The following is a 12,602-nucleotide window of genomic DNA, read 5'->3' on the forward strand; positions in this document are numbered from 1 at the left end:
GCCGAGCTCGGACAAGAAATTGAGCCCGCGTGCTTAGCCGGCCCGGCCCGGTTTTTTAATCGTGCCTGGCGGGCCGGGCTCAAAACGGGCCGGGCTTCACCGGGCCCGGGCCGGACCGGGCCGGGCGGGCCGTTTGGACATCTCTAAGGTCACGAGCTGAAGCCAAAGAACCCCCATGTCTCCATGCACGAACCGCGAAGGCGCCCAAGCCCCAAGCGGGCATGCACGACGTCAGGGACGACAGCTGAGGTGCTGCGGTCGCCGCCGGAACGGATGGGGAGAGGCGGAGCGGCGGTCGGCGACGACCGCGACAACGAAGTCGCTATGCCCGACCCGAGGGCAAGGGCAGGGTTGACGGAGTCGGGGTGAAGTTGCGGGGACGGAGCAGAGAATAATATACGGATCTGGAGGATCTGGGAGAGGAGAGGGGCGGCAAAATGAGCGGAAAGAGAAACGCGGCGGCGGGGATGCTCGTCGAGAAACAGACGACGCAGAGTCGCGGACTCGCGGGTTGGAGCGTTGAATATACGGTAACTGAACTACCGGTTCTTCGTCGATTGTCTCAATCTTCGTTAATCTTCGTGGAGTGTCTCAAACACTCGGTATTCAGCAAATTCTTTATCGTGTGTTATAATTGACAAAAAAAACACTCGACAAATAATTTATCAGTAAATAATTCATTGTCAAGTATTTTTTGATACTCGACAAAGAAAAGAACTCGGTAAATTAAGAATAGTAAAGAATCAAAAAAACAGCAAAACATTTTTTAATTAGGGGAACAACCTCCAACCATCATCATTGCCCTACCCAATGTCTTATCATGTTCACTATTTTTTAACTGAATTTACTTGTTTTGTGACTGATAAGATTCGAAACATTTTTTAATTAGGGGAACAATACCCAATTATCACCATTGTCCTACTCATCGTCCTATCATTTTCACCATTTTTTAACTGGATTCACTTGTTTTCTGACCAAAACCTCTCTCTCGTACGCAACCTCCTCTACCACTACACCGCTATATCACTTATATGTGTATTACGTTTTCTTTCCCATGTATTGTAACAAATCTAGAGTAAATTTATTATTTGAGGCACTAAATGAATTTAAATGAAAATGTTGTCAGCTGTAAAGATGCATAACCATTTAAGATCTACAACTTTCATATTGATAGTTTCTTCATTCGAGGTCGTTTACAAAATTTGAATTTTAAATTTGAAAACTTCAAACATATTTTTCTATGACTAGATGATTTCAAATAAAAAATTGTCAATTATAAAGTTTCATAACATTTCAAGACCTATAACTTTTATTTTGGTGGTTTTTTCATTCGATGTTGTTTGAAAATTTCAAATTTTAAAATTCAAACAAAGTTTTGCATTATAAGATGATTTCAAACCAAAATGTTGTCAATTACAAAGTTCCATAACTTTTTAAGACCTACAACTTTTATTTTGGTGGTTTTTCCATTTGAGGTCATTTTGAAAATTCGAATTTAAATTTTTTAAAATTCAGACGTAGTTTTCGTCAACAAGATGACTTTAAATCAAAAGGTTGCCAACTACAAAATTATATAACTTCCTGAGATCTATTTGGTTGTTTGGCCATTTATTCATCACACGTGTTGGTTCTAACATTATTCACAAATCTTATACATCTCTCTTGTAGTATCATAAACTATGAGAGAGATAGTTTTTATGAACAAATTTACTTTTATTTTGTCATATGAAGAAATGATCAAAATATAAATTGTACATCTTGATGAGTTATACAAATTTGTAGTTGAATTTTTTTTCATTTGAATTAATTTAATGCTTTAAATGTGATTTTTAAATTGGCTTTGCCTGGTGTTGAAAAAACACTCGGTAAAGAAACTCTTTGTCGAGTGTCAAAAATAAAACATTCGGCAAAGAAGTTTTTTGCCGAGTGTAAAAAACACTCGGCAAATAAACTCTTTGCCAAGTGAAAAAAATAAAACACTCGACAAAAAAACACAGTCACGACTCGTCTCAAGGCATCCCGGTCGGGAGACGCAGTCACGACTCCCCGAGGCCATCCCCAGGTGGGAGACGCGGTCACGACTCCCTGAGGCCATCCCTAGGCGGGAGACGAAGTCACGACTCACCCGATGCCACCCCTGGGCTGGAGAGGCAGTCACAACTTGCAGCAGACCAATCTCGGGCGGGAGAGACAGTCAGAATTCACCCAGGCCAAGCCCAGGTGGGAGACATAGTCACGACTCGCCTCAGGTCATCCCCGTGTGGGACAGGCAATCAAGACTCACCCGAGGCCACCCCGGGCCGGTGACACAGTCACGACTCGCCCGAGGCCAAGCTCGAGAGGGAGGAGCAGTCACGACTCACCCATAGGGGTGGTAATGGATCACGATCCAAATGCTTCTTAACAAAATAGTAAGGCACTAAATAAATTTTAGTTCAAAATTGAATAAATATAGGGACCGATACTAATTTGATCCGATCCTTAAATCTTATAGTGTAAGATTTAGAGTCCATTGTCACCCCTACTCGCCTGATGTCAAGCCCGAACGGGAGACACATTCATGACTCGTCCGAGACCAACCTCGGGCAGGAGATAGAGTCACAACTCATCCGATGCCAACCACGGGCGAGAGAGTCAGTCATAACTCACCGGAGGCCAAGCCTGGGCGCCAATCACGGGAGGGAGAGGCAGCCACGACTCGTTCGAGGCCATCCCAGAGCGGGAGACACAATCACGACTCTCTGAGGTCAACCCCGGACAAGTAGCGCATTTCTGACTCGCCGGACAACATGTAATAATGCTTCTCTATATTGTAAACCCAGAAAAGGAACCGATGGTAGAAAATGTTCGGTGTAAACAATGCTTCTCAATCAGAGATCTGTCTTTTCTCTATATATATTGTAAAATAACCAAAAGCAGACATTAGCCATGACAAGTACAGCACTGAATGGTAGACGTTTCAACACGCCTCGTGGCGGCACAAGCTGGACCCTAAGACATATACAGTGGAGACATCGAAACGGTTTTCCAAAGACAAGACATGTTGGACACCAAAATGAGAGGACGGTCCGGCCCTTGGGCCCGGACGGTCCGCGTGTCCCGAGATTAGATTAACTCGGATGTTTATCCTTATCTCGTGCATGGTTATCCATCTAATCACATGGGAGTTTGTTGGCTATCTCTTAGGAAAAGGTCCAGACCTCCTCCCCTATAAATATAAAGGGGTACGGCCGATTGAGAACCCCCGAACACATTCCAATCGAACCAATTACCTTATTTACCTTTCCTGCCCTAGGAGTAGATGTAGCATAGTTCTAGTTGTAGTCTTCCACACATCCACCTTCATCCCTATTCGACTCTATGTCGTCTAGATCCGTCTTGGGTGGCCTGCCGATCCCAAGACAACCCTAGGATCTCACCCCTCCCGGGGGGCAAGATCTAGTTGTCCATCCAAGACCTCTTCCTCGAATTGATCTCTTAATTCCTAGGCGGCTCCACGTCGTCTGGAGACGCCCCGGGTGACCTATCGACCCAGAGCACCTTAAGATCTTTTCCCCCCAGGGGACGAGATCTAGATTCCAGCAAGGAGGAGGAAGACGACCCTGTCGCCAGGTCGCGGACCATCCGGCCGTCAGGCAGGGAACCCTAGCCTCGCGCCAGGTCGCGGACCGTCTGGCCCTGTGCCGTGGACCGTTCGTGCCTGACTAGAGAGCATCGCCGCTGGTTCGTATTGAGTGATTGGCGCCCCCAAAAAGGCACCAACATACTTTTGGCGACTCCGCTAGGGAACGAGGTTGAAGATCTACAAAATCAGGTTTATATAGCCGATTCTAAAGATCTCAACAGGGCTTCTCCAAACAGCAGCACAAGGCTGACTAATTTATCGCCCGCTGAGCATAAAAGATTAAAAGATGACATGAAGAAAATAGACGAGGAGGTCCAACAACAAAAAGATCAGGTGCTCAAGGTGGCGGATAAATGGTTCCTCTCGCACTTCAGGGTGGATTGCCACCAGAAGACCGTCCAAGAAAGGGAAATAGACGTCGATTACATGTCATCCGTGCTGCAACAGCTCCCCACAATAGGTGATGCCAGGTCAGTCGATGATATTCCATCTATTAAAATTTCTTTTGATAATCGGATTAAAAGTATCACAGAGGATATAGAAAGGATGGCGCATGCATTAGGAAAAACTCACATGCCTAGTTTTTTATCACATAAATTAGGCGCCAAAACAATTGCGCCAAACACATCGGCAACAAATGGCTTTCCCCAGCCATACTCTGGTATGCCGATGGACTCATATCCAGGACGACCGTCACCACCATCTCCGCTAAATGGTGAGTCAACTCTGAGCGCGGCCGGACCGTCCGCACACAATAGCAGATCGTCCGGCCCTCTGTCAGACCATCTGGCACCCTACGTCGGACAGTCCGGAGTTACACAGAGCCCACCACAAGGGTCACAGGTGTTGCCTGACGCGACCGGACAGTCCGAGGATAGTACCGGACCGTCCGATCCACCCGCAGACCGTCCGACTGTGCAGGTCGGACCGTCCGGAGCACCAGAAGTCACCTGTGATCCACCTAGTGCGGAAGGCCGACATAAATATAATCGGCCACCCAAGCCCCAAGAACTAAAAAAGTCACATGTCCCTGAGCTTGTTTGGCCCACTAAGGCCAAACCTTCTGTTCGCTCTCACCCGCACTCGACACAAAAGGAAAAAGTTAAGTTCACATTTAATATTACTAAATGTGATAAAATATTTGATGAGTTGCTTAAACATGGTAATATTAAATTGTCACATATAATTCCTCCGGTTGAACAATTAAAAGGGCGCGTTTATTGCAAATGACATGGCTCCTTTCTCCACAACACCAATGATTGTGTCGTCTTCCGTCGGCAAATACAATCGGCTATAAACGAAGGCCGGTTGAGGTTTCAAAAAGAGGTGAAAATTGACAGACCACCTGTTCCTGTCACCACATTAGAGCCAACGAGCAAAAAGGCCATAATTCGGCCTTGTGCGGCCGATAAAAGTAAAAATAAAAATATCGTCATTGGTGATCCTCGCACACCAAATATATCACGCAGAATGGTTACTCTGAAGGCTCCGGACAAAAGAAAGACCGGAGGCACCGGGGGGCAAGCACGATCGGACACCCGATCACGGTCACCTATCCTGCATACGCCGGACGATCTGGGTACTAAGGCCGAACAGTCCGAGACAGGCGCAGACAGTCCGGCTATGATGGCCGAACGGTCTGCAGATGGTCAGAAGAAGCAACCTCAGACCATCGGACCACAACGTTCCAACACAAGTGTTAGGAAACAAAACACTACTAAGACGTCTGGACGACTCAGTAGAGTCGACCCTACTTTTGGTCAGTTGCTTGCCAAATATATGAAGAAGGTCGTTCCACACAACCGGCCAATAAAACAAACGAAGTCAAAAAGGCGACCTGTGCGAAAGCAAAAGCCGACTAAACGGACCCAAAGGGTAGCACAACCAAGATCGCCTTGTCATCCTCCTCCGAGGATAGCATGGTGCGTCCCATTCTATCCATCGCCGATGTGTTGTCCTGCTCATGTGTGGGGTGGTACGGCGATGAATTCGTATTACTGGCCCAATCCGTTTGCTTATTTGGGCTGGGGGGCACCACAAGTTTTTGCCTATTGACAGGTTGATCAGGTAGACATGGCCGAAGAGGATGCGATCCGAAACGGCCTCTGTGCATTAAAGTTCCATCAAGTATTTATATTATCTGATCGCAAGAGCCGATGACTTGCATCGAGTTGAGTCCTTACTTCGAGAACAAAAGCTCATGAGATCAACTGTTTCCGAAGTTTTCGCTGATGCTTTTGGTTCGCCAAGCTCCACCAAAAGGCAGGGGGCATATGTTGGACACCAAAATGAGCGGACGGTCCGGCCCTTGGGCCTGGACGGTCCGCGTGTCTCGAGATTAGATTAACTCGGATGTTTATCCTTATCTCGTGCGTGGTTATCCATCTAATCACGTGGGAGTTTGTTGGCTATCTCTTAGGAAAAGGTCCAGACCTCCTCCCCTATAAATATAAAGGGGTACGGCCGATTGAGAACCCCCGAACACATTCCAATCGAACCAATTACCTTATTTACCTTTCCTGCCCTAGGAGTAGATGTAGCATAGTTCTAGTTGTAGTCTTCCACATATCCACCTTCATCCCTATTCGACTCTACGTCGTCTAGATCCGTCTTGGGTGGTTTGCCGATCCCAAGACAACCCTAGGATCTCACCCCTCCCGGGGGGCAAGATCTAGTTGTCCATCCAAGACCTCTTCCTCGAATTGATCTCTTAATTTCTAGGCGGCTCCACGTCGTCTGGGGACGCCCCGGGTGACCTATCGACCCAGAGCACCTTAAGATCTTTTCCTCCCAGGGGACGAGATCTAGATTCCAGCAAGGAGGAGGAAGACGACCCTGTCGCCAGGTCGCGGACCGTCCGACCCTAGGGCGTGGACTGTCCGGCCGTCAGGCAGGGAACCCTAGCCTCGCGCCAGGTCGCGGACCGTCTGGCCCTGTGTCGCGGACCGTCCGCGCCTGACCAGAGAGCACCGCCGCCGGTTCGTATTGAGTGATTGGCGCCCCCAAAAAGGCACCAACAAGACACAACTAAGAGACTTTATTATGAAATTAAGTGTTTATAAATATAGTCTATTAATAAATATATAAGTAAATATATTTATACATCATCGGATTAATAGAACAGACAACAAATTCGTAGTGAAATATGAGTCGCCTATTGCTACTTGAGTTAAAAAAAGAGACGTCTTTTCCCAGAAAGACGGTTCCACGTTTTTTTGAATTAGTCAGCCTCTACATTATACATGTACTAAAGTACTCTAGTTGACGGCCCTCCTGTCCCGTCAGGCCGTCACTATCACTAGGGTAATAACAGTGACACCATGTGCTGCAATGTGCATGAATATACATCAAATTGTTTCAGCTCATACGTTGACAGTTCGTGTAGTATAGTAATATCTATCCTCGGATAAATAGATTTTGAGTTATCTTAAATCAAACATTTTAAACTTTAATTGAATTTCTAAAAAATTAGCATCAAAATTTATAATATTATTAGATATATCATAAAATATATTTCAGTAATATGTTTATCTGATATCATAAATGTTAGTGTTTTTATAGAGTTAATTAGATATATAGAATAGTTTAACTTTTACAGATTCTAGGAATTTTTTTTTACTGGGTAATGTAGGACCGGAGAGGATATTTCTATAGTTCCCCCACGTTTTGAACTAGGCCTCTTCTCTGAAGATATTGACTTTTTCCTAGCCATCTTGTTCGCTGAAAAACGATGAACTTTTCCACGTGGAAGACAAAAGAAGTTCAAGTCCGCAGCTTCACCACCCGTATAAACACAACACAAAAGCCCCCATTTTGACTTTGACATTGACCTTTATCCCCCATAAAGCTTGAGCAGAAACCACGAACTCTGCAGGCAAGCCAACGCCGCAGGCTGCTTGTGCGATGGCCTCGTTCCACGATCTCACCGCCACCGCCGTGCTCCTCTTGCTCTTTTCCATCCTCTCCGGCGGGTTGGCGCCGCTGCAAGTCCAGGCGCAGCAGCCGTACGGCAGCCAGATCGCCGACTGCACCAACCAGCACAACTCCTCCAGTCTGCTTGGCTACTTCTGCGGCGCCGCCGGCAGCGCGCCGTCGTGCCCGACCTTCCTCACCTTCACAGCCCGGGCGCAGTACTCGAGCCTCGCCACCATCGGGGCGCTCCTCGGCGCCGACCCCGCCAGCGTTCTGGCGCCCAACGAGGCCACCGGGGCGGACGCGCCACTCCCGGCGGGCACCAGGGTGCTCGTCCCAGCGACGTGTGCCTGCACGGCCACGCCGGGCGGCCGGTTCTACCAGAGGAACGCCACGTACGTCGCCGTGGCCGGTGACACGCTGCTCATCATCGCCAACAACACGTTCCAGGGCCTCACCTCGTGCCAGGCGCTCGAGGCGCAGGCCCTCCGCGGCGCGCCGCCGCAGAGCCTGGACGTCGGTCAGTCCCTCCCCGTGCCGCTGCGCTGCGCGTGTCCGAGCGCGGCGCAGGCCGCAGCGGGGGCGAGGTACCTCGTCAGCTACCTCGTGGACGTGTTCGACGACCTCACCACCGTGGCCGCTCGGTTCGGGGTCGACATGGGGACCGTCGCGGCGTCCAACCAGTTGCAGCCGCCTTTTACCATAGACCCCTACACCACACTGCTCATCCCCGTCAGCGCGCAGCCTAACGTGTCGCGCATCCAGACGCCGCCGTCGCCTCCGCCGCCTCCGCCGGTGGTAGCGCGCGCGCCTGCTCCGGGCAAGAAGAGCAGTAACCATGTCGGGGTCTACATTGGCGTTGCTGTGGCAGTGGTTGTTGTCGCCGCGATTGTCTCAGCCGGAGCTTTCCTCGCAGTGAGGGCGAGGAGGAGGCGAGCCGGCGCCGTTCTAGCCACCGGCGAAGTGGCCAAGAAGGAAAGTAAGGCAGGCAACGACAGGGCGGCGACGTCGTCGGGCTTCACCGGCGGCGAGTTCTCCCTTTCCACCAGCGAGGCGTTCTCGAGCATTTCCGTGACGGACATCAAGTCCTCGCTGAAGGTGTACACCTACGCGGAGCTCAAGGCGGCCACCGACGACTTCAGCCCTGAGCACCGCATCGGCGGGTCGGTGTACCGCGCGGCGTTCAACGGCGACGCCGCGGCCGTCGAGGTGGTGGACCGGAATGTGTCGACGGAGGTGGAGATCATGCGGAAGATCAACCACCTCAATCTGATCCGCCTCATCGGCCTCTGCCACCACCGCGGCCGGTGGTACCTCGTCACCGAGTACGCCGAGCACGGCGCGCTCCGGGACCGCCTCCTCGCGTCCGCCACGGGCACGGCGGCGCCACTGACGTGGGCGCAGCGGGTGCATATCGCGCTGGACGTCGCCGAGGGGCTTAGGTACCTGCACGAGTACGCGCGCCCGGCGTGGGTGCACATGGACGTCAGCAGCGGCAGCGTCCTCCTTGCCGGTGACGGGCCCCGCGCCAAGCTCCGGGGCTTCGGCGCCGCGAGGGCCATCACGGGCGCCACCGCCGGCGTCGACGGCGAAGAGGGCGCCGAGGAGGCGCTGTTCACGATGACGAGCCGCATCGCGGGGACGCGCGGGTACATCGCGCCGGAGTACCTGGAGCACGGCGTGGTGTCGCCAAAGGCCGACGTCTACTCGCTCGGCGTCGTGCTCCTGGAGCTCGTAACGGGCAGGGACGCCGAGGAGCTGGTGGGCGACGGCGTGGGCGATCCGTTCGTCGCCCTGCGCGAGCTCGCGGAGGAGCTCGATGGCGGCGGCGACGCCGTGCTGCAGCGGCTGGAGGAACTCGTGGACCCGGCGCTGCCGGCGGGGAGCTGTCCGCAGGACGCCGTGGTCATGGTGGTCAGGCTCATCGAGAGGTGCGTCAGGCAAGACCCAGCGCGCCGTCCCACAACCGGGGAGGTGGCGCAGCGCCTCCTCAAGCTGTCTGGGGTCTCGGTGGTCAGCTGGCGGAACTCGCCGGAGTCGCCCCGCAGCTCCGGCAGTGGAAAAGGCCTCATGTACTAGCAGAGTAATAGTAATAGCAAACCATAGGTGCCATTGGACGCGAAATGTGAAGGTACCAGAGAGAAATCTTACTGTTTTGAGTTGAATTGAATTTTGTTCATCGAAGGACACGAACACTGTAAACATGTATGTACTATATTGAGGGGCGCCATGATCCGAAGACAGGGGGCAGAATCGCAAAGATGACAACTAGCGAAGACCCCGCCGGGTTTCCCCTCATCCTAGACTAAAAATTCTCCGTTTCAATACTCGTAGCTGTGCGTCGATACAATTTTACATCTATAACCGGACCGTCGTGTATTTCTATACCGGCTGCCTTCTATACCTGATGGATACACATACTCATCTAAAGTGGTGGAGTTGTACGTGTCTGACCAACTCCGGCCTTACGTCTTTCACCTTCTAGAGCTTGTTCGCTGCGGCTTGCTGCGGCTTCTACAGTATTTTTCTCTCTATGGATTGCAGCTGCAGCAGTCCAAACAGCTGCAACAGTGTCGGCTTGTAGCCAGCCGAACACGCCCCTAGGTGCGGACGTGCCGCGTGCTTACGTGCGGTTTAGTCGCTTAGATTACACATTAATATAATCTCATCACATAAGCTTGGAGTCTTGGACGTGTTTTACTGTTTTAGCTGGTTGTCTGCCTATTGCTGCTATTTGTCCCAAGGTCTATATAGCGTGTAGTTGTACTCAGGAGCCAGGAACCCAAGACTAATTATTGAGCTGGGCTAAAATTTTAGAGAACTGTTGGTTATATTCCAAGTATAAAATACTCATGGGTACACTGGTACGGGTTTAATGAGTACGTGCTCGTACCCATCTATTCATTGGGTCCTATTTTCTCTTGTTAACAGACTCGTAGGTATAATTGTGACTAAAAACGCCCCCCAATGTAACAGCTCCCGTTGCCATCTTTAGGGCAAGCTTAGCCTCCGAGTGACCAAACCAGTAAGAACACAATAAAAAAATTTGCAAGGAAACCAACCACAACGCATATATAATCTTCATTAAAAAACAGCATAATAAAATAACTTCTATTTTGTCACACAAAATAAAATTGCATCTCAGTTATTTTGAATTTAGCTCTACGTGTATTAGCTAGATCATAGGCCAGAACTAATCATTGATGTTAAGTCCCTTTCAATATAAACGACAAGATAATCCCGTAAATAGGCATCTCTCATTTTGCTTCGAAGGCGTGTCTTCACAAATTTCATAGCTGAAAAGGATCTCTCTATGGTCGCAGTTGGCACAAGGAGTGTTAAGACTAACCTCAACAATTTATCTACCATCAGATAAGAAAAATATTTACCCAACTTAACTAATCCACTTGTTAATCAGCCAAAGATGATAAACCCTTTAGTTCTCGATGGTTGCAAACATCAAGTTGAAAATGTGGCAATTGGCACTCTAATTGCATTCTTTCTTGATTTGAAAAATATGCAGGATGATACTTTTCCACTAGAGAGCATACCTTTTCTATGTCAAATTGATCTTCTATCTCATTCATTGTTGATCAATTGCAACATTAAACATACCAAATTTATAATGATGAAAAATGGTGGTGCTGTCATTCTTATTCCGAGATTTGGTCACATCAACAAACTTACAAATGTGATAAAAGGCAAATAAGATTAATTCATATGATATGAATAATAATTATGCAATAATTGAGCCAAGGGAAACATACTTGTGATTCATATCCTAAATATCAATGTCATTCTTTTCACAAAAATAATTGACCTCGTGGAGAAGAGGATCCCAACCATCATTTCACAAGTTACCAAGTAAGATTTTAGTATTGGAACTTAGGCATTTAAAATATCAATTGACTTTCTTTTGGAGTGTTTGACATAACACATCAGTAATCTTCATAATGTTTTCGGTTTTCCATCATGAGTAAAATAAACACAAAATCAAATTTGATAATAATTTGTAGTGCGCCTGCAGCATCGCCACGAGAATACTTTGAAACTGAACGATCATTTGCAAGACTACGTAGGACTGAAATTGTGGCACTAAACATCTTCTTTAAGCAGTTGTGTCGGGTACCTAGGAACAGAGTACCCATAGTAAGACCCATAACCTCTCTTTGACCCATTTACCGAGCAAGTCTGTGAGGCGGGGCGAACGACCAAGTCCCCGCCGAGCAAGCCTACGAGGTGGGTTGAACGACTAAGTCCTCGCCGAGCAAGCCAGCAAGGTGGGGGCGAGCGTCCAGGTCTCCACTGAGCAAGTTTGTGAGGCGGGGCGAACGACCAAGTCCACACTGAGCAAGCCTGTGAGGTGGGGTGAGCGTCTAGGTATCCACTGAGCAAGTCTACGAGGTGGGGTGAATGACCAAGTTTATGTCAAGCGGACCTACAAGGAAGGAACCAAGGTCGACGTTGTTGGCCCATGATCGTCACGACAGGAAGCACCGTCACCAAACCACATCCAGACCGTACATACAGTACCAAAAGGTCTCTGACAAACACGATGGTACATCCCCGCGTGCACCCTCGGATATACCCTCACTGACTTGCGGGGTTGATCAACCCAGTCACAGAGACCTCAGCACCGGAAAAGACGGGACAATGCCCATGTCGGGTGTATACCTATGCATGATGAGAGGTGACGCAAGGGGTATGATGGAAAATGAAGCTACATTGGACACAACCCTGAACCTCATCGAAAGCCCAATTTACAGGACCCGCCAGGTACCACAACGTTGACACCGAGCAAGCTACAGGACCGAACGTCGTATAGGGAGTACGGTAGTGCACGCCCTCGCAGACGGCACCAGGAGGGCTAGACCGACCTAGGGGCAACGAGCCAAGGGCCCTTGAGTAGAATACAAGTCCGAACTGTAAAGTCCACCCTTGAGCTATAAAAGGACGGGACAACCTTCCTTCTACACATAAGTACACTTGTTGTACACACGCTTCTGAGCAATACATCGATCAACACTACATTGGACTAGGGTCACAGCCTGAACCAGTATAACCC

General features: G+C 49.4%; 1 protein-coding gene across 1 annotated transcript; it reads left to right on the forward strand.

The window, feature by feature from the left end:
• The first annotated feature begins 7,503 nt into the window (after positions 1-7,503).
• On the forward strand, positions 7,504-9,863 carry LOC100383329 (putative lysM-domain receptor-like protein kinase family protein). The gene has a single exon (NM_001175987.2). The coding sequence runs from the start codon at positions 7,529-7,531 to the stop codon at positions 9,614-9,616; it is 2,088 nt and encodes a 695-aa protein (NP_001169458.2). The 5' UTR covers positions 7,504-7,528; the 3' UTR covers positions 9,617-9,863.
• Positions 9,864-12,602: the final 2,739 nt, after the last annotated feature.

This window comes from Zea mays, chromosome 4, assembly GCF_902167145.1.
Source record: "Zea mays cultivar B73 chromosome 4, Zm-B73-REFERENCE-NAM-5.0, whole genome shotgun sequence".
NCBI classification, from domain to species: Eukaryota; Viridiplantae; Streptophyta; class Magnoliopsida; order Poales; family Poaceae; genus Zea; species Zea mays.

Excerpts from the sequence above, each read along its gene's own strand:
- LOC100383329 (NM_001175987.2), top strand. The coding sequence starts at position 7,529 with ATGGCCTCGTTCCACGATCTCACCGCCACCGCCGTGCTCCTCTTGCTC.